Source organism: Protopterus annectens, chromosome 7.part0 (assembly GCF_019279795.1).
Source record: "Protopterus annectens isolate FY-2018-M chromosome 7.part0, PAN1.0, whole genome shotgun sequence".
Classification (NCBI taxonomy): domain Eukaryota; kingdom Metazoa; phylum Chordata; order Ceratodontiformes; family Protopteridae; genus Protopterus; species Protopterus annectens.
The window spans coordinates 190,349,013-190,373,088 of NC_056739.1; the positions used below are offsets into that span (position 1 = coordinate 190,349,013).

General features: G+C 45.6%; 1 protein-coding gene across 1 annotated transcript in view; it reads right to left on the reverse strand.

Moving 5' to 3' along the window:
• The window catches only part of KDM5B (lysine demethylase 5B), a 2,307,736-nt gene that overhangs the window by 1,746,741 nt on the left and 536,919 nt on the right, over positions 1–24,076 (reverse strand). Inside the window, exon 5 of the mRNA XM_044076151.1 lies at positions 16,995–17,091. Coding sequence (XP_043932086.1) covers positions 16,995–17,091 — 97 coding nt within the window. The remainder of the gene's footprint in view (positions 1–16,994; positions 17,092–24,076) is intronic.

Below are 24,076 nucleotides of genomic sequence, written 5' to 3' on the forward strand. Positions count from 1 at the left end.
CCAGACAGGGGTGGGAGCTCTCCTCGAAGGCCTTAAATTGTTAGCTCCTCTCAAGAACTGTTTGATGAGAGGGTGAGAAAACAGAGGTGGCTCAGTACTGTAGTGAGCTGAGATGGGAGAGGATTGAATTTTAATTGCTGAGAAGGATAGGCCTTTGTGGAGTAGCTCTGCTAGGTAATCTACGATTTCAGGTAAGGAGGGCACACCCGTGTCCTTTCCTTGAGACTAGCTCCCAAGAGCAAATATCTTTTCCACTTTTCAGAATAGGATTTCCTAGTACTAGGCCTTCTGGCCTCAAGGATGACGTCCAGCACCTGTTTGCTGAGGGCTGCTGGTGGTGTATTCAGGGGATAAGCCAGCCTGCAAGGTTCAGGGTTTGCAGCTGTGAATGTAAAATCTGTCCCTCCTGCTGGTGGCACTGCTGTCAGACTGCGGAGGAGTGGGTACCAGTGCAGGGATGGCCAGTCTGGGGTAATAAGGAATGTCCTTGGCCTGTCCTGTTTGATCCTGAGTAGTACTTTTAAGAGGAGGGGCAGAGGGGGAAAGGCATAAATTGAGAGGTTTTCCAATGTAAAGGACAGGGCATCCACTTTCCACACTTGGCTGTGGGAATTTCTGGTGCAAAATTTGCTCAATTGATGGTTATGAGGGGAGGCAAAGATGTACACCTCTGGAGTCCCCCACCTGCAGATTATAAGTTTGAATGAGCTGGGTTCCAGCTTCCACTTGCATGGGTCCAGCAGATTTCTGCTTAGTCTGCCAGTGAATTTTGTTTGCCTGGCAGGAACTGAGCTTCCAGGTGCACTTGGCTACTCAGGGCTGTGTTCCACAGGGCCATGGCTAACATGCAGAGAGGGTAGGAATGAGTTCCCCCCGCTTGTTTATATACCACATAACTGTGGTGTTGTCCGTCTTTATCAGTTGTTGTCCTGGAAGGATAAGGTATTTGAAGGATGTCAGAGCATTCTATACAGCCAACATTTCTTTTTGATTGTTATGCAGGGGAATTTGTTCTGAGCTCCATTTGCCTTGAATGCATTTGCCTGCCATGTGAGCCCTCCCCGCGTAGTCTGATGAGTCTGTTGTCAGGGTTTGGGAGGCGAGGGGTAGAGTGAAAGGAAGTCCTTTGTTGTGGTTGCAAGCCTCTGCCAACCAAAGAAACTCTGCCCTTAGACAAGGAATGATAGGAATCAGTGTTTCCAGGTCCTGAGAATGTTGACACCAGAGACTTAAGTACCACGGAAGTTTCCTCATATGCAGTCTTGCATGTGGAATTAGTGGAATGCATGAGGGCATGAACCCTAGGGCTTGCAGTATTTTGCTTGCAGATAGCTGGGTTTTGGTGGCCATTAGTTTGTAGTAGTTTGTCAAGTCTGTTTTTCTGGAGTGAGGAATGCCATCTCGGAAGTTGTGTTCAAGCTTGCTCTCAGGAATACAATCTTTTGGTTGGGCACCAGTTGTGATTTATTTTCGTTGATGGTGCAACCCCAGAGAATTTAGAAGTCTCTTTACAAATGTCAGTTGCTGAAGTAGCAATTCCAGACTGTCCGCCTGAATTAGACAATCGTCCAAGTATGGATAAATTTGAATATTTCTTTGCCTGCAGTATGCAATTGGTGGAGCCAGGCACTTTGTAAATACCCTGGCCGCAGTAGATAAGCCAAAGGGAAGTGCAGAGAAAGTACAGTTGTGTACACTTACCATAAATGTAGATGTTCGAGTGTATTCACTGTTGCAATCATTACATTTGGGTAATCCTGCTGGCAAGGTTGCCCTCAGGCGGCCTGAATTCCAAAGTCTTGGGTCCTGCGCCGGCTGCTGTCACCCCTTCTCTGACGTCAGGTTGTCAGGGATATAAAAGAAGCAGCCGATACCATTTTCTTCAGTTTTTCTTGCCCCAGATGTCAGGTGCCCCCTAAAAGGGTAGCCAAATATATATATATATATATATATATATATATATATATATATATATATATATCAATAAATGCACCAAAATAAATTTTACCTTCATCTATAAGCAAATACACCACATAGGTTGCATAAATCAGAGAAGGAAAGATAAGATCCATAGAGAAAAGGGGGATGGCGGGTGGGTAACCTGGACTGCAACAGTGAATACACTCTAACATCTACATTTATGGTTAAGTGTACACAACTGTACTATGTTCTTAGTGTTTCACTGTTGCAGTCATTACATTTGGGTAGAGTCCCAAATCTATGGTTGGGAGGCTGGAGCTAAACAGCATTAGGAGCGGCTATGAGGACCTGCAGAAAGTACAGTTTTGTACCTACCATAAATGTAGATGTTCGAGTGCTAATACAGCTGCAGTAATCACAGATGGGTTTTCAGCCGTCAGGCGGTCCCTCGGTCGGCCGAATTCCAAAGTCTTGGTCCGGCGTCGGTTGTCGTCGCTTACTCTTCTGACGTCAGGAAGGCCAGAGTATATAAGACACAGCCGACGCCATGTTCTTCAGTCTTTCTTGCCCCAGATGTCAGGTGCCCCCAAAAGGAAGGCAATACATAAGTAAAGCTTATCCACATATGCAAGCAATGCAATGTAATGCAAAATCAGTGTAAGCAAGCAAATAAAACATAACAGGATAACCCAGTCAGGAGGTATGAAGAGGTTGTTAGGCCCCATGCCTAACCAAGAGGGGAAGGAGGAGGAAACCTGCACTGCAGCTGTATTAGCACTCGAACATCTACATTTATGGTAGGTACAAAACTGTACTATGTTCATCATGCATACAGCTGCAGTAATCACAGATGGGTAGAGTCCCAAAGCTATGCATAGGGTGGTAGGTACTATGAGGAACTGGGTTGAGCCAGAATGCCCTGCAAAACAGCAGTGGCGAAGCCTGCTCTTGTTCTGGAGTATAAGGGCAGGTGGTAGTGTTTTGTGAAGGTATGTACAGAACTCCAAGTGGCTGCCTCCAAAATATCCTTATTAGGCACACCTCTGAGGAAGGCTGTAGAGGTGGCTGTGGCCCTGGTGGAGTGAGATCTGATACCAGTAGGGACAGATTTCCCATGATAGGAGTAACAAAATCGTATGCAGTGGCCAATCCACTTGGAAATGGTCTGTTTGGTAACTGGTTTCCCTTGAGCCCCTACAGCATAGGACACAAAAAGTTGTTCTGATTTCCTGAAGGACTTTGTTCTGTCCAAATAGTAACGTAGCTGCCTATGGATGTCTAAAGAGTGAAGCAGCCTTTCCCCTTTGTTTTGAGGGTTAGGATAAAAGGTAGGTAGGTGTATGGCTTGGTTTAAGGCTACCCTGGATACCACTTTTGGCATAAAAGATGGATTAGTATGAAGGGAAACCCTATCCTGATGGAAGATGAGGAAGGGCTGCACCGCCATGAGGGCCTGTAGTTCAGAAACCCTACGAGCTGAAGTGATGGCCAGAAGGAAAGCTGTTTTCCAGGACAAATATTGCAGATCTGTTAAGGCAGCAGGTTCAAAGGGAGGCAATGTTAATTTTTCTAGTATGTAATTAAGGTCCCAGGCTGGTATTGGTTGCTTCCTTGGAGGTCTTATATTCTTAGCCCCTCTGAGGAACTGCCGTAAGAGAGGGTGAGAGAATAAAGGAGGATCCGTGTTGAATTCTGCAGAAATGGCTGAGGCGTGTATTTTAATGGAAGAAAATGACAGTCCACTGTTCAGCAGTTCAGCTAGGTACTGTAAAACCTGAGGCAAGTTCAATTTTCTAGGGTCCTGTCTTCTTTTCTCATTCCAGCAGCAAAACCGCTTCCATTTTGCAAAGTAAGCTTTTCTTGTAGATGGTCTTCTGGCCTCCAAAATGACATCCTGCACCTCCTTGGGAGAGTAGAGTCTGATGTGGTGTTAAGGAATTTTCCACGCAGTGAGGTTGAGTGTTTTCAGCTGACTGTGAAGGGTTTTGTAGCTGTTCTGCGTCAGCAGAAGAGGTATTAGAGGCAGGGACCAGGGAGGAGTATGTGTTAGGCTCCTCAGGAGTGGATACCAGTGTTGCCTTGGCCAGTCTGGAGCAATCAGCATCATCCTCGGTTTGTCTGTTCTTGCTTTCAAAAGCACCTTGGGCAGAAGAGGCAGAGGTGGGAATGCATAAACTGTCCATGTTGCCCAACTGAATGAAAGGGCGTCCACTTTCCAGGCCTTTGGATGGAAGGTCCTTGAACAAAACTTTTTCAATTGATGGTTCCTGTGGGAGGCAAAAAGATCTATGTCTGGCCTCCCCCACGCTTGGATTATCTCCGTAAACACCTGTGGATGCAGCTTCCATTCGTGTGGATCTGTCATATTCCTGCTCAGAGTGTCTGCCAGTGTGTTTTCCAGTCCTGGCAAGTACTTTGCTTTAAGTTCGATTTGTCTTTCCAGAGCCAAGTTCCAAAGAGTCATGGCTAGTCTGCACAAGGGGTATGAGTGTGTTCCTCCTTGTTTGTTTATGTACCACATTACTGTGGTGTTGTCTGTTCTTATCAGTAATTGTCCTGGATGCAGGAAGTCCTTGAAAGCTGTAATTGCATTTATTACTGCTAGCATTTCTTTTTGATTGATGTGAAGGTGCTTTTCCTTTTGGGACCATCTGCCCTGAATGCACCTGTCCGTCATGTGCGCCCCCCAGGTGTAATCTGAGGCGTCTGTGGTTATGACTTGTTTTGCTTGAGGCTTGCAGAATGGAAGGCCTGTGTTTACTTGACATGCTTGGGCCCACCATAGAAATTCCTTTTGCAGACATGGAATTACTGGGATAATTGCTTCCAAACTATGACTGTGTTGAGACCATAGATTTTTTAGGTACCATTGAAGTTTCCTCATATGCAGCTTTGCACATGGGATTAGAAGAATGCAAGATGCCATGAATCCCAGAGCCTGCAGGATTTTCCCTGCAGTAAGCCTGGTACTTTTTGCTAGTGTTTTGAAGTACTGAGATAATTGCCCTTGTTTTTCCGACGTAAGGTATGCCATCTGGGTGTTTGTGTCCAAGCTGGCACCCAGGAAGGTTATTTTCTGAGATGGTGTTAGCCTTGATTTCTCCTTGTTGATGGTGTATCCCAGAGAAAGCAGTAACCGTGTCACATATGCCAGATGCTCCAGTAGTATTTGTTTGCTGTCCGCTTGGATCAGGCAGTCGTCCAGATAAGGGTAAATTTGTATCCCTTGAAGTCTGCAATAGGCAATCACTGATGCCAGGCACTTTGGCTTATCTACTGCGCCCAGAGTATTCACAAAGGGCAATGCAGAGAATTGATAGTGGATTGAACCTGCAAGAAATCTAACGTATCTTCTGTAGCTTTGTCTGATTGGGACATGCAGGTATGCCTCCTTGAGGTCCAATGTTACCAGCCAAAGCTCCTTGCCCAGCATGGGAAGAAGTTGTTGTAATGTGAGCATCTTGAATTTTGGTACAAGTAGAAATGTGTTTAGGATGGATAAGTCCAGAATGGGTCTCCAGTCGGTTCCTTTTCTTGGTACCAGGAAGAGTCTTGAATAAAAACCTTGACCTTGTTGGTGCGTAGGTACCTTTTGTATAGCTCTCATGTTTAGGAGCTTTGAAATTTGCAGTTGTGCCTCTACCCTTTGATTTTGTGGTAGGTTTGGCATGCCTCTCATTTTTGGAAGAGTGTGAAATTGAAATTTCTAGCCTCTGTTTATAATGTCCAGAATCCATTTGTCTGTTGTGACAATATGCCAATTGTTTGCAAATAATGCTAGTTTCCCTCCCAAAGGTGCTGCCAGCTGAGACTTGCTTGGCATGGAAATGAGGGAGTCATTGGGTTTGCTTCCTGTATTGTTGTGCACTGTCTTCACCACCTCTTGGTGCTGGAGATTGCCATTGTCTGCCTCTATATGATCCTTGTGACTGCCCTCTGCCCCTTGTGCGTCTGTATCTACCTCTTTGGGGCTTGTCAGAGGCTGGAAAAGACCAGTTTTTTGAAGGCCAATTCCTGCTAAATCGTGGTGGCTGGACCTGTAAGAAAGCTTTGACAGTTTGCATAGATTTGGCTTTTTCTTCCATTTTTCGTAGTATATCCTCAGCATTAGTACGAAAAAGTACATCCTTTTGTAAAGGAGCATCAAGAAGTTTAGCTTTCACATGATCAGGCAAATTTTGTTCCCTAAGCTAGGCATGTCTGCGAATGACTGATCCTGTAGCAGCCGCTCTACTGGAGGCCTCTAGTGCATCATAACCACATTGTAAGGTGTGTTTACCCACTTGTTCCGCACTATGCATCATATCCTGTAACTCTTTTAAATCTGATTGTTCAGGTTGAGACATTTTGTTTTTTAATTGTGATAACAGGAACTGTTGATATTTAATCATATGAAACTGGCAGTTTAAGGCCCTCATGGTTAGGGTGGCCGAGGTATATACCTTCTTACCCCACCTTTCTAGAGATCTAGATTCCCTCTCTGCAGGAAGTGGATTCTTGGCAGTGGAGGCCTTTAATCCCTTAGGGCCTTGCGAAATGGTTTCAGGGTCAGCATTATGGCCTTTGTAAAGAAATTGGTGAGAACTGGGTACTCTGTAATATCTATCAGGCTTTACTGGTGCAGTAGGCAGAGAATCAGGATTAAGACAAACCTCCGAATAGACATCATCCAGTACCTCCATAACAGGGGGTATAGCCAGAGGTCTGTGCTGAGGTAACCAAAGAAATTCCCTAAGTCTTTTCATGGAATCTGAAAAGTCTTGGCCTTCCCAATGGAAGTGTTCCCTCAAGGTGTGCAAGGTTTCCCCAAAAGAAAAATCCTCAGGGGGGGATACAGAAGGAATGGACTGTTCTGCATCCGAATCCTCAAAAAGTACAGTTTTGTACCTACCATAAATGTAGATGTTCGAGGATTCCCTTGCTGCAGTCCTGACAATTGGGTATAGTCCGCGTCCCAGTCGGCCCGAATACCAGAGTATAAGGCTGACGTCGGTCATGGCGCCTTAGACTGACGTCAGAACGTCAGGGTACTAATGCGCATGACTGACGTCATTTCCTCAGTCTTTTCTTGCCCCAGATGTCAGAAGACCGAAAAAGACAAGTCCCAAAAACAACCTGCACCAAAAAACATGTACAATATATACAGTAATATATACAAAAAATATAAGCATGTAAACTCACCTACACAACCACCCTGAAACACAGAGGGGAAGGAGGGAGGGTAAATTGGACTGCAGCAAGGGAATCCTCGAACATCTACATTTATGGTAGGTACAAAACTGTACTATGTTCTTCGTCTTCCCTTGCTGCAGTCCTGACAATTGGGTAGAATCCCAAAGCAGAGGTAAGGGAGGCTGGCAAATTATAAAGTAGCAGGAGCTGACAACATGCCTTGTAAAACAGCTGTGGCAAAACCAGCTCTAGTCTTAGAGTATATAGGCAGGTGATAATGCCTAGAGAAAGTATGCACTGAACTCCAAGTAGCTGCTTCCAGAATATCCTTAGTTGCCACCCCCCTTAGAAATGCTGTTGAAGTGGCAGTAGCCCTAGTGGAATGAGGCCTAATCCCAGCTGGAACCTCTGCCATGATGGGAATAACAAAATGCAATGCAAAAGCCAATCCACCTAGAAATAGTTTGTTTTGACACAGGCTTGCCCTGTGAATTCAAGGCAAAAGAAACAAGTAACTGCTGAGACTGCCTAAAATCTTTAGTCCTGCTCAAATAATAACGCAATTGCCTGTGTACATCTAAAGTGTGCAAAATCTTTTCCCCTTTATTTTGAGGATCTGCAAAAAACGTAGGCAAATGAATAGTTTGGTTTAAAGCCACACTAGAAACCACCTTAGGCATAAAGGAAGGATTAGTACGTAATGATACCCTGTCCTTATGGAAAATCAAAAAGGGCTCTACTGCCATAAGGGCCTGCAACTCAGACACCCTTCTTGCAGAAGTAATAGCCAACAGAAAAGCAGTCTTCCATGACAAATATTTCAATTCAGCAGTAGCTGCAGGCTCAAAAGGTTGTAGAGTAAGTTTTCCAACACAAAATTGAGATCCCAAGCAGGAGTAGGAGCTCTACGTGGGGGTCTTATATTCTTTGCCCTCTAAGAAACTGCTTGAACAAAGGATGCGAAAACAAAGGTGGGTCACAATCATAGTGAGCTGAAATTGCTGCAGCATGAATCTTTATGGAAGAGAAGGACAAACCTTTGTCCAATAATTCAGTAAGATATTGAAGAGCCACACTCAAATTAGGCTCTGAAATCTCCAACTTCTTTGCTGTACTCCAAAATAAAAATCTCTTCCATTTTTCTGCGTACACTCTCCTAGTACTAGGCCTTCTAGCTTCCATAATCACATTTAAAACTTGTTGAGGAAGCTGAGACCTACCGTGCTTCAACACAGAATATGCCAAGCTGTGAGATGAAGAGATTGAAGCTTGACATTGAGCAGATGACCATCCTTCTGAGATAACAGATGAGGAATCAGAGGTAAAGGCCATGGAGGCTTCTTTACAAGACTCCTTAGAAGTGGGTACCAGTGTTGCGGAGGCCAATCTGGAGCTATCAAAATCATCCTTGGCCTGTCTTGTCTGACCTTTAGTAATACCTTTGGAAGAAGAGGTAGAGGTGGAAAGGCATAGACATGAAGGTTTTTCCAACTGAAAGACAGAGCATCCACTTTCCAAGCTGTGTGATGAAACCCCTTTGTGCAATACTTTGGCAGCTGGTGGTTTAGTGGAGAAGCGAACAGATCTATGTCTGGAGTTCCCCAGGACACTGTCAATTTCTGAAATACATGAAGATCCAGTTTCCACTCGTGGGGATCCATGATTTGTCTGCTTAATACATCTGCTAGGAGTTCTGTGCTCCTGGCAGAAACCTTGCCTGAAGAGTCAGTTGCAGGCTTAACGCAGTCTCCCATAAAATCATTGCTTGCCTGCATAGAGGATAAGAATGTGTTCCCCTTGCTTGTTGATGTACCACATGACAGTTGTGTTGTCTGTCAGAATCAACACCTGCCCTGGAAGAAGTAACTCCTTGAACGCCATCAATGCAAACTGGACTGCTAACATCTCCTTCATGTTGATATGTAGATGCTGTAGTCTGGCAGGCCACTTGTCTTGTATCCACTTTCCATTTAGATGAGCTCCCCAAGCAGTGTCCGAGGCATCTGTCGTTAAAATCTGACTCGCCTCTGGCCGGGTCACAGAGAGTCCCTTGTTTAGGTGACATTCCTGAGCCCACCACAAGAATTCCTTTTGAAGGCAAGGTATTATTTGAATGACAGTGTCCAAATCTTGGCAGTGCTGTGTCCATACATTTTGAGATACCATTGCAGCTTCCTCATATGCAGTTTGGCATTGGGAAGCACCAGAATACAAGATGCCATGAACCCTAATGCTTGAAGGACTGTCCTTGCAGTCAGCACGGACTGATGAGATAGTTGATGGAAGTAAAGTGACAGACTCTTTTGTTTGTCCGGGGTTAAAAGGCCATCTGGGCTGCTGTATTCAGTCTCACACCCAGAAAGCACATGTCTTGAGAGGGTACTAGACTGGACTTTATTTCGTTCACAGAATACCCTAGGCATCTTAGCACTGCTATGACATATTCCAGATGCTGTAGAAGGTGTTCCTTTTCTTGAGCCAGAATCAGGCAGTCGTCCAAGTAAGGATAGATTTGAATGCCTTGAAGCCTGAAGTAAGCTATCACTGGAGCCAGAACCTTTGTGAATACTCTGGGCAGTAGATAAGCCAAAGGGCAATGCAGAGAACTGATAATGAAAATCTCCAGTTCGAAACCGCAGATACTTTCTGCAACTTAGCCGTATAGGCACATGAAGGTAAGCTTCCTTGAGATCCAAAGTTACCATCCAGTGATCCTTGCCCAGCAGAGGTAACAGTTGCTGTAACGTCAACATCTTGAACTTGGGAATGTCCAGATAAGTGTTGAGGATAGATAAATCCAAAATTGGTCTCCACGTGTTCCCCTTCTTTGGCACTAGGAACAGGCGAGAATAAAATCCGAAGCCCCTTTCTGATACAGGGACTGGCTGAATGGCCCCTATCTGGAGTAACTGAGAAATTTGCATGTGAGCCTCTTTTCTTTGTGGAGGAGGAACATCTGGCATGCCTCTGAAAGGGGGCATTGTGTGGAAATAAAATCTGTAACCGTGATGAATGATATCCAGCACCCATCTGTCTTGAGTGATTAAATCCCAATTTTCTTTGAAGAGAGACAATCTTCCTCCCAAAGGAGCTGCCAGACGAGAGTCCACTGGCAGCTGAAAAGGCAGGTCATTGGTTCTGCTTACGAAAGGACTGACCCCTGCCCTCACCAGAAGTCTGAGCAGGTGAACTGTCTGATCGAGGCCTAAACGAACCTTGAGCCCTGCCCCTACCACGTCTAGACCTAACCCTAGACTGGGAACCATAAGCAGGATATGTCCACCCCTTAGCAGGCCAATTTCTACTAAACTTCGGAGGCTGCACCTGCAAAAAATCTTTAACAGTCTGCATAGACTTAGCTTTGTCCTCCATTTTCTTTAAAACTGCTTCCACAGGCGGTCCAAACAACACATCAGACTGTAAAGGAGCATCCAAAATCCTGGTTTTAACATGCTCAGCTAAATTCTGATCCTTCAACCAGGCATGTCTGCGAAGAACAGAACTAGTAGCAGCCACCCTCGAGGAGGCCTGAACAGCATCAAAACCACACTGCAAAGAATGCTTACCCACTTGTTCAGACACATGAACCAAATCCAGCAATTCTTTACACTCAATACCTTCCGCCAAAGCATCCACCTTAGATTTCAATTGTGAAAGGAGATAATTCTGATATTTCAGCATATGAAACTGACAATTCAACGCCCTCATGGCTAGAGTGGAAGAAGTATATACTTTCTTACCCCACCTATCCAAAGCCCTTGCCTCTTTATCAGAGGGTACAGGATTTTTAACCACAGAAGCTTTAACACCTTTAGGCCCCTGAGAAACAGTTTCTGGGTCCGCCCTGGGACTCTTAAACAAATACTTATGAGCTTCGGGCACCCTATAATACCTATCAGGCTTAACAGGAGCAGGAGGCAAGGAGTCAGGGTTCAGAGAAGCCTCTGCAAAACATCCTCCACCACATTCAACACAGGAGGAATAGCTAAGGGCCTATGCTGAGGCCAAAACAAGAATTCCCTAAGCCTTTTTCTAGAGTCAGAGTAATCTTGGCCTTCCCATTTAAAGTGCTCCCTCATGGAGTGAAGAGTCTCTGAAAATGAAAAATCCTCAGGAGGAGAAGCTGAAGGGTGGAATCATCCACATCAGAATCAGAATAAGTAGGAAACTCTTGCAAGTCTTCCACAGAAGACTCAAGCCTGTGAACACTGTTCAAAACTATCAAACTCCTGTTCCACCCTAGGCCTCTTATCAGGTGGGGGCATAGAACCTCTAATCAGAGTAATCAAATCTTCTGCCATTTTGAGCATATGTTTCTTAGGCACAGAGCCCGAAATGCTAGGAGAAGCCCCCACAGAAACTGAACTTGGCCTACCTCTAAAAGAAGCTTTGGCAACAGAAGGAGAGGCCCTAACTACCTTGGGAAGAGAGGGAAGAACAGTTACCTGAGAAGCCCCCTCAGCCTGGCCTACCTCCTGAGAGGGCACATCCTGTAACAGTAAAGTATCTGCCTGGACTCCATAGAAACTCCTGGCAAAACCTCTGGCTCCCCTGAGCCTTCCAAAGGACTGACGTCCGGGACTGCCGGTTCCTCACCCCTAGGCTTCACTGTTTTATCTTTGCGCTTCTTGGATGAAGCAGGCGTCGGAGCATCCGACGGCATATTATAATTGCAACGCTTCCCAAACACTAACCTAGCACAATCAAGCCTCCTCTTAATAGTGCGCTTGTTAAATCTAGCACAAGAGCGGCAACCAACAACGTCGTGCTCAGGCCCTAAACAAGGTATACACAATGTATGATAATCCCTATGCGGTATCTGCTTCCCACAAGAAATACAGTTATTCACTTTTTCTGACATCCGTTTAAATACTGAGGCAAGAAAAACCGAAATGTTCTAACGGGGTTACTTAGCCAACTCTGTATTCGGTCTGAAACTCCGGTTTCGGAAAATCTCAGAACGCCAACCTGCACTCGCAAAACTGCTTCTGCATCGGACCATGCGGCAAAAAAGACTGAGGAAATGACGTCGGTCATGCGCATTAGTACCCTGACGTTCTGACGTCAGTCTAAGGCGCCATGACCGACGTCAGCCTTATACTCTGGTATTCGGGCCGACTGGGACGCGGACTATACCCAATTGTCAGGACTGCAGCAAGGGAAGACGAAGAACATGGGGAGTAAGAGTGTTCCTCTGCATCAGAATGCTCTGATAAAATGGATCCCTGATCAGAAGAGGGGGATTTCTTCCTCCACTCTGGGTCTCTTGTCAGGAGGGGGCTGAGAACCTCTGATGAGAGTTATTAGATCCTCAGCCATTTTAAGCATCTGTTTCTTAGGCATGGGTCCAGGAGATGGGCCTTGAGCAGCAGGCCTAGTGTGATGCCTGGCTGCTTTGGATTTAGTAAAGGCCTAAATAGAAAAAGATGAAGGCCTAAATACACCATGGGTGGAGGTGGATCTGTCCACATTAGTAGGCTCGACATAAGCCGGGGCTTCGGTTGTAGTCTGGGAAAGGGCCGATGACCCAGCGGTCTCGGGTACAGAAGACACCGCCAAAGGAGTGTCGTCGGTAGTCAGGGACTGCAAAGGCGTCTCGCTGAGAACCGGACCACGTGTAGCCTGTTTCGGCGTGGTGTCGGTGGAGACCGCGGGCATCGCGTGTCGGTCCTTTTCCTTGCGTTTTTTGGATAAAACGGTAGTCGGGGTGTCAGACGACATTTTATAGTCAAAAGCTCTACCAAAAAAGTGTTGGGCGAACTCCGCCAGACGCTTGATAGTGCGTTTATTGAAGTTAGCGCAAAAGCGACAGGCCGAGACGTCGTGGTCTGGGCCCAAACAAGGTATGCAAAGGGAATGGAAATCCTTATGCGGTATTTGCTTCCCACAAGAAATACAATTATTAACTTTATCTGACATCGGTCTGAGGCAAGAAAAGATTCCCCAACGGGGTACTTAGCTTTAATGAAGACTTCGGTTCCAAATATATTCGTAAATCAGGAGCTGGCCGACCGGCACTTGCGAACTGCTTCTGCTTCGGGCACCGCGCGGCAAAAAAGACTGAAGAACATGGCGTCGGCTGTGTCTTATATACTCTGGCCTTCCTGACGTCAGAAGAGTAAGCGACGACAACCGAAGCCGGACCAAGACTTTGGAATTCGGCCGACCGAGGGACCGCCTGATGGCTGAAAACCCATCTGTGATTACTGCAGCTGTATGCACGATGAACATCAGTGGACCTGTCATAGGGAGTACTGATGGGCAAAGTTCCACAAAGTCAGATACGCATCCTGGTGTGCCAGCAAACAGTAATGCCAGTGTCCACTGCTCTACTCAGGCGCTTTAGAAATATTAAGTGCATGGACACTTGAGAGGGAGTCGAGAATAACCAGCTGCACTATCCATTGATTTTCAGGCTTCCACAGGTAAGGACCCTAAGAGGGACTAAGAGCTACTCTGTCAAGATCCTCTTAAAACTTTTTAAATGAGCCAGGTAAGTTCAACGTCCTTGCAGCAAAGGTAGCTGAAGTGTACACCAGCTTTGCAAATTTGTCCAACACCCTGAACTCCCTGCTACAGGGATGGACATTAAGAGCTCTCCTCTACAAGCTCTTTCTTGGTTGCCACTGCTACCACAACAGAATCTACCATAGGACTCTTGCTCCAGAAAAGTACTGTCCTTCAGGGAGACAAAAGTTCATCGGGCTTATGGGCAATTGGTTCAAGAATGTCTGGTTCCTTTCAAAAGCACCTTGAAACCAAGTCTTCAAGTCTATACGTGGGATGGACAACCTACAAAGTAGATGCGTCAGCCCCAAAAGCATCAAGGAATACAGATTCCTCCCAAGGGGGGACCTCAGTGGCCCATCCCCCTTCTGTCTAAATTCTAATATATCAGCAAAGATGGCTTCTTCTGGGAGGGATATAGGGGAACCCTCCCCCTCTTCAAAATCAGTATCCTCAGTGATAGATTCCTGAGGGCAGTCCAAGTGCCTCCTTTTGTAGGCATGCTTCTGATGTACTTCCTACCTCCTTTGGAATCTTCCTAGAGCCTCCCACCACAGAAGTCCATGGCATGGACTGTCTCAAGGCCTCATGGGGCAACAGACAGGGAGAAAAGGCAGAGGACCTGAAGAAGCCAGTGGGACAAGGGACACCTCCGAGTGGGAGAGATGTCTGGTCTCTTGATGGAGACAGAGCTCTCTCAAAGGCCAAAGCTGAAACAGGTCCCAAAAAATTCCCCTGTCGGTTGCAAGGAACACGACAATGGCATGCTCCATGGACCAATTGGTTCAGTTCCAAAGCAGATGCCAGATGAGAGTTGAGAGCGGAGAGCTGAAATGTTGAGCAAAGTAAATCTGAAAATGTCAGAGTTGATCCTGACCCCCCTGGGACTCGCACTGGCCCCTCTGCTCCAGATGCCAGATGAGAGTTGAAAGCTGAAATGTTGAGCAAAGTAAATCTGAAAATGTCAGAGTTGATCCTGACCCCCTGGGACTCGCACTGGCCCCTCTGCTCCAGGACCCATCAACAACCAAAGCAGTCAAAAGTACAATAATGAGAAAAATTGAAGTAACAATTCCAGTCTTTCGGATCAGACACAGGCACTGTTCCTGAAGGTCTGACAGGATGAGGTGTCTCGGTCATTGGAGGGGCTTACAAACCTTTGACAGTGGTTGGTGCATGGAGGAACCCCAGATGGATCTGGATCTTGAGGTACTTCCTCATCATTCTGTTTATGACTGCTGTGGACAGGCTTCGGGTTGACCTTACTAATCTTCTAGAATAGGCAGGAGATGTTTGCCTGGAAATCCTTTGAAATTCTCTCTCTTGTAGAAGGTAAAAATGTACCCATGGACTAACCAGTTCTGAGGAGAACCTGGGTCTGGAAAAAAGAGGGATTGGAGATCTAAACCTAACAGGTTCTGAGACAGAAGATGGGTCTGAAGACTGACTCCTTTGGAGTTGGGCCAAATGGCCCTGTCAGATCTGGTGAAAGATCAAGGCTTCTCCCTGGCTGTGCTTATCTGAACTTTTCTCTCTATAGATTTATCCCCCTTTGCTCCTATCTGAAGGCATCTTGTTGAAGTAAAAGATGATGACTGGGAGGGATTACCTTCTCCTGTAGAGGCAGGGGGAATCCCCTTCAAGATGAACTTCAAACACTGGTCAGACAAGTGCTGTGGCTCAAAAGTGAAGCAAACCTCTTCCAGGTATGCAGTCCTCAAATAGTATACACACACAAAAAGTGTGCATTTGGGGGGGGGGTGAGTTTATGGTCACAGGAGAGACTTTAAAACCAGATGCCTTGTCTGCCAGCCTGAAAAGTAAAAGTTAAACAGCATCACCAAACCACCAAGGGAACAATCCTTAAACACTGAAAACCTCTACACTAAAGAATATCAAAAAGCACTAAATGCTAAATGAGTACCTACCTACACACACAGATTAAGGCAAAAACTGTAGAGATAAACTCCAACCTTGACAAGAAACAGTTGGGAAAAGGGACAGAAATATTAAATCATTCAAAGGCCCCTTTTTCAGGGGAGGATGACATAAAACCTTGAAGGAGGCAGTAAAGAAAACAAAAACCTTAGCTGAAAAAATACTTGAGAAACTTCTCAAAGTCAGCACTTACCTGTAAAAGCACTCAGCCCCGGAGATTTGCATCTGTAGTGTTCAAGCTGCAAACGAGAGTTGAAGTATTCTAGCAGTGGATGGGTTTATGGGTAAGGGGGGGGGTGCCATAGCCTTGGGTCCAAAATCTGAGAACTGCCAATGTCAGATCCAATACCCCATCAGTTGAGGATGGGAGAGAAACATCGGATCATTTTTCTGTTTCGATGAAAAAGGAAAGTTCTCACCCCTTTGCTGGAAGTCAAAAAAATGTTCATACTGATACACTAGTCAGATCATATAGCCTCAGCAATATACTCTACTTACACTCTATTCTGACTTCAAAACTGGCAGCCAAAAGAGCGACATCTTTTATAATAAACTGCTACTCTCTGGTTGATGCAATTAATGCTATGAATCTAGTCACAAAAAAGCCTTTACTGGAGATCGATGAAAGAAAGACTCATTCAAACCCCAAAAATTCAGAGTATCATTAGGTCAGCTACAAAAAAGCAGCTGGCAGACTCCCCTACAAAAATTGTAGCATCCATAAGCACCTAGAGAAACAAGGCATACAGACGGAGTCCTAGTAGCAAAACATTTATTGTTTGGTTACACAGAGTGAGAGATTAAACCTTCAGTTACCTCCCTCTGCCTGTTTCACCCTTTTGTTTAGGATTTTTAAAGCAGCATTTGTTTTAAGGAAGTTTTTCCTGCAGCAGAGAAGCCAAAATATAATTTGTTCTTAGTGTATACTACTCTCACACACACTTTCTAGGAATAGAGAAGTATTTCAATGCAGCCTGACCAGCCACTCACTAGCCAGGGACATCCATAACTCGTATTCAAGGTAACACCAAGACACATGTGAATTTGTGGCATTTCTAAAGATTTCTCTTTTCACCAACATCCTGTTGTCAACTTAAAAATACAACTGTGACATGTTCCACCTACAAAAAATAAAAAAGCTCTCAGATATTCTGCATTTGTGATTGCACAACCAGTTTCAAGACACATACCACTACTCTCATTCCTCCAAAAGGAAACAAATTACAGAATCCTGTCCAAGAAAAAAAAAGCAGTTACTATCATGAGAAAATTACAATCATCTCCAAAGCAAATAATTCCCACCAAATAAAAGCTTGCTCCTTATGCATTCACTTACATTCAACAGCCATATCCCCCAACTTCAGAGTAAAATACTAAATCAGAGCACAGAAAAATACACATCCTTCAAGCTTACATAACTTTTAAGACAAACACCCAATGATTACTTTCACACTTACCAGATTCACATTTTATAGTTGCACAGCCCATTCTACGTCTAAGATTGTGTGGTTTGAACTCAGTGGGCTCTCCAGGTTCTGTTTTAATAACTGCAGTCTAGAAAAAGGATAAGAAAAAAATGCACATATGAATGAGCAAAACATGCAATTATACCAGATACTTGGCTTGTTTACTAAAACAAATAAAGCTACATAGTTAAACCTTCAGAAATTAGACAGACGCACCAAGTTTTGTTTAAGAAAGGGAGACAATGAGGGTGTGCACCCAACTGCAGGGCACTGCAAGATTCCACCCCTGCTCAGACAGAAAGCATCCATAGGTTTTAGTGGTAGTAGATTACATGCAGGGTCACAACAGGCTTCAGACACACTCCTTGATTAAAGTGGTGAGAGGAGAACATGGGCTACCTTACTGGCAGCCATCAGCAGCAAATGGTGAAGGAACTTGGGGGAAAAAAAAAAAAAAAAAAGAGAGAGAGAGAGAGAGAGAAGGGGCCAACAGCCACCTTCCCCATCTACCAAAAACAGTTCAAACTACTCAATTCAACTTGAAAGTGTAGTAATTAAGGGAAGTTCTTCCATGCCTGTCAACACAAATAGGTTCATAGGTTGGTACTAGGCTATTAGCCCTAAGGCCTATGCAAGCCTAGCCATAATAATTCCCTGGAAAATTTTTTTCCCCACAATATTTACCTCTCTGGGCCCCTGTCTAGCAGGGCGACTGACATGATCCCCGGGGTGAATTTCCTATCTCCCATTCAATCATATAGGTTCACAGGTTGCCTAAGAGTCCAAATTTCCGTCTTAACACAGCCTAACTACAAAATCATCTCTATATGACAAACTGTGGCAAAAGCAGCTGATAAAGTATTCAGAGACACCCAAGTTAAATGGACTATCAAATTAATAATGTTAAGGAAATAACATGTATGCAAGTGTATTGTCATTTTCAAGTGGTCTTAAAAAGGGCCTTCAAGTAAAACTTGCATATATCCATCTTAAAAACATGGATCTGAATGCTGTACTTTATGCAGCCATGCTCTTTCTGGTTCAGACAAAGCATTCATATATCAAGCTTAAATGGAAAGCAGCCAGCTCCATGTTATACAGGAATAAAGTGCAGACCACACCACAGACTTTAGCGCCTTCAGGAGCTGAGAGGAGAGGACAGGAGAGGGGGGAAGGTCTGCTGCCAGCTCACCCATCCTGGGGAGGGAGGAGGCTGTGGCTCACCACAGGAGAAAAATTGAGCAGGAGCACACTGTATTCAATCCAGTGAGGCTCTGAGCCAGCTAGGCATGCACTACAACAGAGTAGCCACACTACACAACCAAAGGTCAACCAGGATGCTGAAGCACACTTTCCCCTCAGGAGGTAGAAACGGTTTGCCAGGAGGATCTCATGGGGGGGGTGCTCTCACAGGGAGAGGATAGGCCAGCCCCATGACAAGCAAGTTAGTCCACACCCCACAACTTAACTAGTACCAAAGTACAGAGCATGGATGGAGGTTCTCAGGTAGCAACAAATGGGCTGCAGGGACTCACACCCAAGAATACTTACTCCTGTTCTCCTGAAACAAAGGGACGGAATGGGCAAAAGAAAGGGAGCCATTAGGGAAAGTGAAACTGGGAGGCGCACAAAACAAAGTAAATGGAATGAACCCCAAGAAAGAATAGTTGTGTAAAAATCTTACCATAACCACAGATGTCCTCCTCTTCCATGTCGCAGTATTCTTGGTTTGGTATTTCCTTTCTTCAGGCAACCCATACGTCGGCTCCTATACAAAAGCTTCAGCTTGGCTGTTGCAGCTGCTTGGGACATCACACGTAGGGCCATAAACCAGGGATCCTGTGTGTGACGACTGCACGCACAATCCTCAGAACTTGAAGCTAAGCAGGTAAAGTAGATGGCCCAACATGATAGGCTGCCAAAGGTGACATGTATAATGCTCTGGGTCTCTTCTGTAATGGAGAGAGGCATCAGGGAGCAGTTAGACTAGTAGAGTCTGTGAAGGGGAATGGTGGGTGGTAAGGAATACTGCAACATGGAAGAGGAGGACATCTATGGTTATGGTAAGATTTTATACAACTATTCTATGTCCTTCTACTCCTATGTTGCAGTATTCTTGGTGTGGGAGAGTACCACAGCTTAGCTTGATGAAAGGGTGGCAGATGCAGAAGCTGATTCCACAAAGCCTTGTAGAATTGTCTTGGCAAATCCTGCGTGTACTTTGGAGATTTGGTCCAGTTTGTAATGTTTGGTGAAAGTGTGTACAGTGGACCATGTAACTGCTTCCATAATGGAAGCTGTGTCCATGCCTTTTTGGAAGGCCTTAGAAGTGGCCACAGTGTGCCTTAACCCCAACTGGAGGTTTTTTTCCATGGTGTGTGTAGCAGAAACTGATTGCCTTTCTAATCCAGGAAGCAATGGTCTGTTTGGTGACTGCCTTGCCCAATGCCCTGGGGAGAAAGATACAAAGAGTTGTTTGGATTTCCTAATGTCTTTAGTCTTGTCCAGGTAAAATCTCAGTTGTCTGAATATCTAGGGAGTGGAGTATCCTCTCTCCTTGGTTAGTGGGAGAGGGGAAAAAACTGGGTAGGTGAATGGCTTGATTTAGAGATAAGTCATTGACTACCATGGGCAAGAAGTGGTGTAAGGTGAGCTCATGCCATTAAGGCTTGTAGCTCGGAAACCCTTCTGGCAGAGGTAATAGCCACTAACAGTACTGTTTTCCCAAGTACAAAACTGTAGAGAGGCAGTATTAGCTGGTTTGAAGGGGGGCTGGGTTAGTTTTCCCAGGATGAAGTTCGGGTCCCACGGAGGAGGGATAGGCTTCTTAGGTGGTCTGATGTGCAAGACCCCTTTAAGGAAGAGTTTCACATGTAGCCTGGATAACAAGAGAGGATCTAGAGGTAAGCAGAATGATAATGCGGAGAGGTGCACTTTCACTGATGAGTAGGAAAGTCCACCCTTTACAAGTTGACACATATGAGAGGACTAGGGGGGTGTCAGCTTCGTAAAGGTCCCTTTCCTGTCCTAGACGCCATTGAGTAAAATCTTTCCCATTTAGCAAGGTATGACTTTCTAGTATTGGGTTTCTTTGCCACTCTCACGACTGATAGCACGTCCTCTGAATAGTGGTGTCTGAATGGGGTTACTATTTAATCACCCACAGAGTCAGGGACAGCATTTGCAAGTGTGGGTGTAGGACAGTTCCTTTGTCTTGTGTCAGAAGATCCACCTTGTGGGGTAACTTTTGACTGCCCTTGGCTAAATTGTATAGAAGGGGGAACAAGTGCTGCCTTGGCCAGTAGGGAGTCAATAGCAAGATTTTTGGTTTATCCTTCCTGATTTTCAGGACTTTCTGAATCAGAGGGAAGGGGGGAAGACGTACAGGAACTTCCCCTCCCGGGTGAAACTGAAGGCATCTACTCTCCAGACTTGGGAGCAAGTCTTTGTGCAGAAGGTCTGCAGCTGCCTGTTCTGGGGGGAGGCAAACAGGTCTATTTGTGAAGTGCCCCACCGGTGGACTGTGTCTAGGAAGACAGTCCTGTCCAGCATCCATTCGTGTTGTGGAGAGGATGTTCTGCTCAAAAGGTCTGCTTGCTTGTTGTCCTGCGAAGGGATGTAGCTGGCTTGCAGGGATAGGTTGCGCTGGGATGCTAAGTCCATAATTAGTAGGGCTAGCCTGCACAATTGGTATGCCTTGGTACCTCCCTGTTTGTTGATGTACCACATTACAGTGGTATTGTCCATCACTATCAGAAGAGGACCTGGGAGCAGTAGGGGTAGGAAGGTCTGTAGAGCTAAAAGAACTGCTGTCATCTCCTTTACACTCATGTGTTTGGTTTTCATGGGAGTTTGCCACTGGGCTTGGACTCTGTAAGAGTGCAAGGTGGCTCCCCAACCAAAGGCATTTGTATGCAATATTTGTGCGGGTTGAGGGGGTTGCAGAGGAAGCCCAGAGTTTAGTTGTATTTGTTGGATCGACCAAATCATTTCCTTCTTTAAACAAGGAAGAAGGGGAATAACTTGTTCCAAGTGATTCTGGTGTTGTGACCAGATATCTTTGAGGTACCACTGCAGTTTTCACATATGGATTCTGGCCAATGGTAGCATGGGAATGGTTGCTGCCATCAATCCCAGGAGTCGAAGGAATTGCCTTGCAGTGGACTGTCTGGGAGAGCAAGTCTTCCTGGAAGTGGAAAGTTAGGGATAGAACCTTGTCCCGTGGGAGGAAGGCTTTAATTCATTCTGTATCGATTCAGCAACCTAGGAATATCTTGTCTGGGTTCAGGGAGGACTTCATGAGGTTTGAGGTGAACCCTAGACTTTGTAGTAGGGACATAGTGAAGCGTAGATGTCTTAAGAGGGAATCTTCAGACTGTGCAAGGATAAGGATGTCGTCCACATATGGGTAAATCTGGATTTCTTGGGTCCTGCAGAAGGCAATGGCTGGAGCTTGGCACTTTGTAAACACTCTTGGGGCAGTGGATAAGCCAAAGGGCAAGGCCTTAAATTGGAAGTGTGAGGATGGCCCAGAGAAATGCAGGAAACGTCTGTGTGTGGCCCTGATGGGAATATGTGCAGGTAAGCATCTTTTAGGTCCAAGGTAATCATGAAAGCATTTGCGGGTATGAGGGGTAAGACAGTGGGAAGTGACAGCATTTTGAAGGATGGGACCTGCAGGTAAAGGTTTAGGAAGGAGAGATCCAAAATGGGTCTCCAGGGACCATCCTTTCGAGGGACAAGGAACAGACGGGAGTAGAAACCCTTTCCATCTTGCCTTGTGGGAACAGGCTCTATTGTGCCTTGTTGTTGCAGGTCTGACAGAATTTGTGGAAGGAGATGGCATTGTTTTTTTGGGGGAAATGGAATGTCTTTCCAGGGGGAATTTGTTTCCAGGATGGAAAGTATCTTTTTTGAAAAATGGTTAATACCCATTGGTCTGTGGTGATTTTCTGCCAGAAGAGGAAACAGTGGGTAAGGTGAGCTGAGAGGGGCAGATTAGCAAGTCAGTCACGCATTATTGGGACCTCCCCTGTCCTGAAAGGGCTGTCTAGGCTGAGGGAGGTGGGCCCAGTGGGCCTGGATGAGGAATGTCTTCTAGTTCCTCTTCTGGGTCTGGAGGAGGAAGCAGCAGCATGTGGATTACGCCTAACAAAGGTTGTCTTAGCAGAGTAGTTCCTATAAAATTTGGGTATAGGGGATACCAGCAGATGTTTGATATCCTGTAACTCTGTTTTTTTCTTGCAGATTCTCAAATAGGTCTGCAGACTGCTATCCAAAGATGAAGTTGTGAACCAGGGCAGCGTCCAAGATTTTGGACTTGAAGTCCTCTGGCAGATTCTGTAATCTAAGCCAGGAATATCTCCTAAGGACAGATGCTGATGTTGCAGACCGAGCAGGAGCTTCTGCATCATCTAGCTGCATCTTGTAGAGTACATAGCCACATGCAGTGCTAAGGACAATTTGGAGGAGATATCCGTTTTAATGGGACTGTCAGGAATTGAAGCCGGCATAGAGGTGACTTGGGATTCTAAGTCTATGGCATACTTGGTCATGTGTGCGATAGTTAATGGCTCTGAAGGCCAAAATGGAGGAAGTGTACACCTTCTTGCCTATCCTATCTATGGATTTTCTATCTTTATCAGTGGGCAACAGGGAGGCAAAAGGTAGCAGTCTAGATGGTTTATCAGGGGCAATGGCAATCACTGCTGGGTCTGCCAAGGGTGACTTTATGAGGAATTTTTGTTCCTCTGGCACCTTGTAAAAGCGGTCTGGGCGCTTAGGTGCAGGAGGCTGTGAGTCAGGAGTTCTAGAGGCTACAGTAAAGGCATCCAAGTATGCAGGGAGAAGAGGGGGTACAGCTGAAGGGGAGGGGGACTCCCAAAAACAGATACTTGAACTGCTGCAAGTGTTTCTGTCATTTGGGAAGTATCCCATTTGAAGTAGTCTTTCATTTTGGTGATGGTTTCACAAAATGTAATGTCTTCAGGTGGAGAATCCCCTTCCACATAATCCTCATCAGGAGAGTAGTATTCCTTGGGAGAAGCAATCTGGGATGCATAAGAGATGGATTCATCCGAGGAAGAGTAGGTAAATTCATGTTCTTCTACCTCAAGGAGGGGAGCCATGGGAATAGAAGAAGCAGAGGTAGGCCTTGGGCTTAGCAGAGGTAATGTAGTTGTGGGTGAGGCAGAAGGCCTAAGGGCCAAAAATGCCTGCATAAGAGAGGAGGTGAAGGCCTCCCAGTCTGGAGGGGATTCAGAAGCAGGCATAATAGGTTTTGCTTTCTGCTTCTTTTTGGTTGGAGTCTGTCTACAGCAGTGTTTGGCAGCGGCTGTATCTAAGAACTGGATCTTGGTAGAAGGAACCTCCAAATCTGGTTCGACATCGACAGGCGTCGGTGTCTGAGAAAGCTCCGTGAACGTGCCGGACGTCGGCTATGCAGCAGCCTCCGCGAGGGAGGTCGATGGAGCCGACAGATCTGCCGAACGCTCAACTCCATCGGTAGTTGGCAGGGTCTCCGGATGCGAAGCGGCAGGCGATTAACACCTAGGCATCTTGGCCCTCTTAGGGGAAAGTTCTTGGGTGGCCTCTCAAGCGGGATCCATCCTGAGAGCTAGCCGTTTGAGGCACTGGTTTTCTAAGTAAAGGTTTAAAGCTGCCACACGGCTATGTAAGGTCTTAGGCACAAAAGATTTACAAATAGGGCAGGTGTTATGTTCATGTTCCTGGCCTAAGCAGAAAAGTACAGTTGTGTACACTTACCGTACATGTAGATGTTAAGAGTGTATTCACTGTTGCAGTCATCACATTTGGGTTATCTGCTTGCAGTAGTCCTCAGTCGGTCTGATTAACAAAGTCTTGGGTCCTGCGTCGGTTGCTGTCCCTTCTTCCGAGACGTCAGGTCACAATGGGTATAGAACATGCAGCCAACGGCATTACATCAGTTTTTCTTGCCCCAGATGTCAGGAGCCCCCTAATGGGAAGCAATTAAATCTATAACTACACAAGGTTATACCTCTAACAAAAAAGCAAATACACCAAAAAGCTTTTGAGCATAGTAAAGGAGAGTA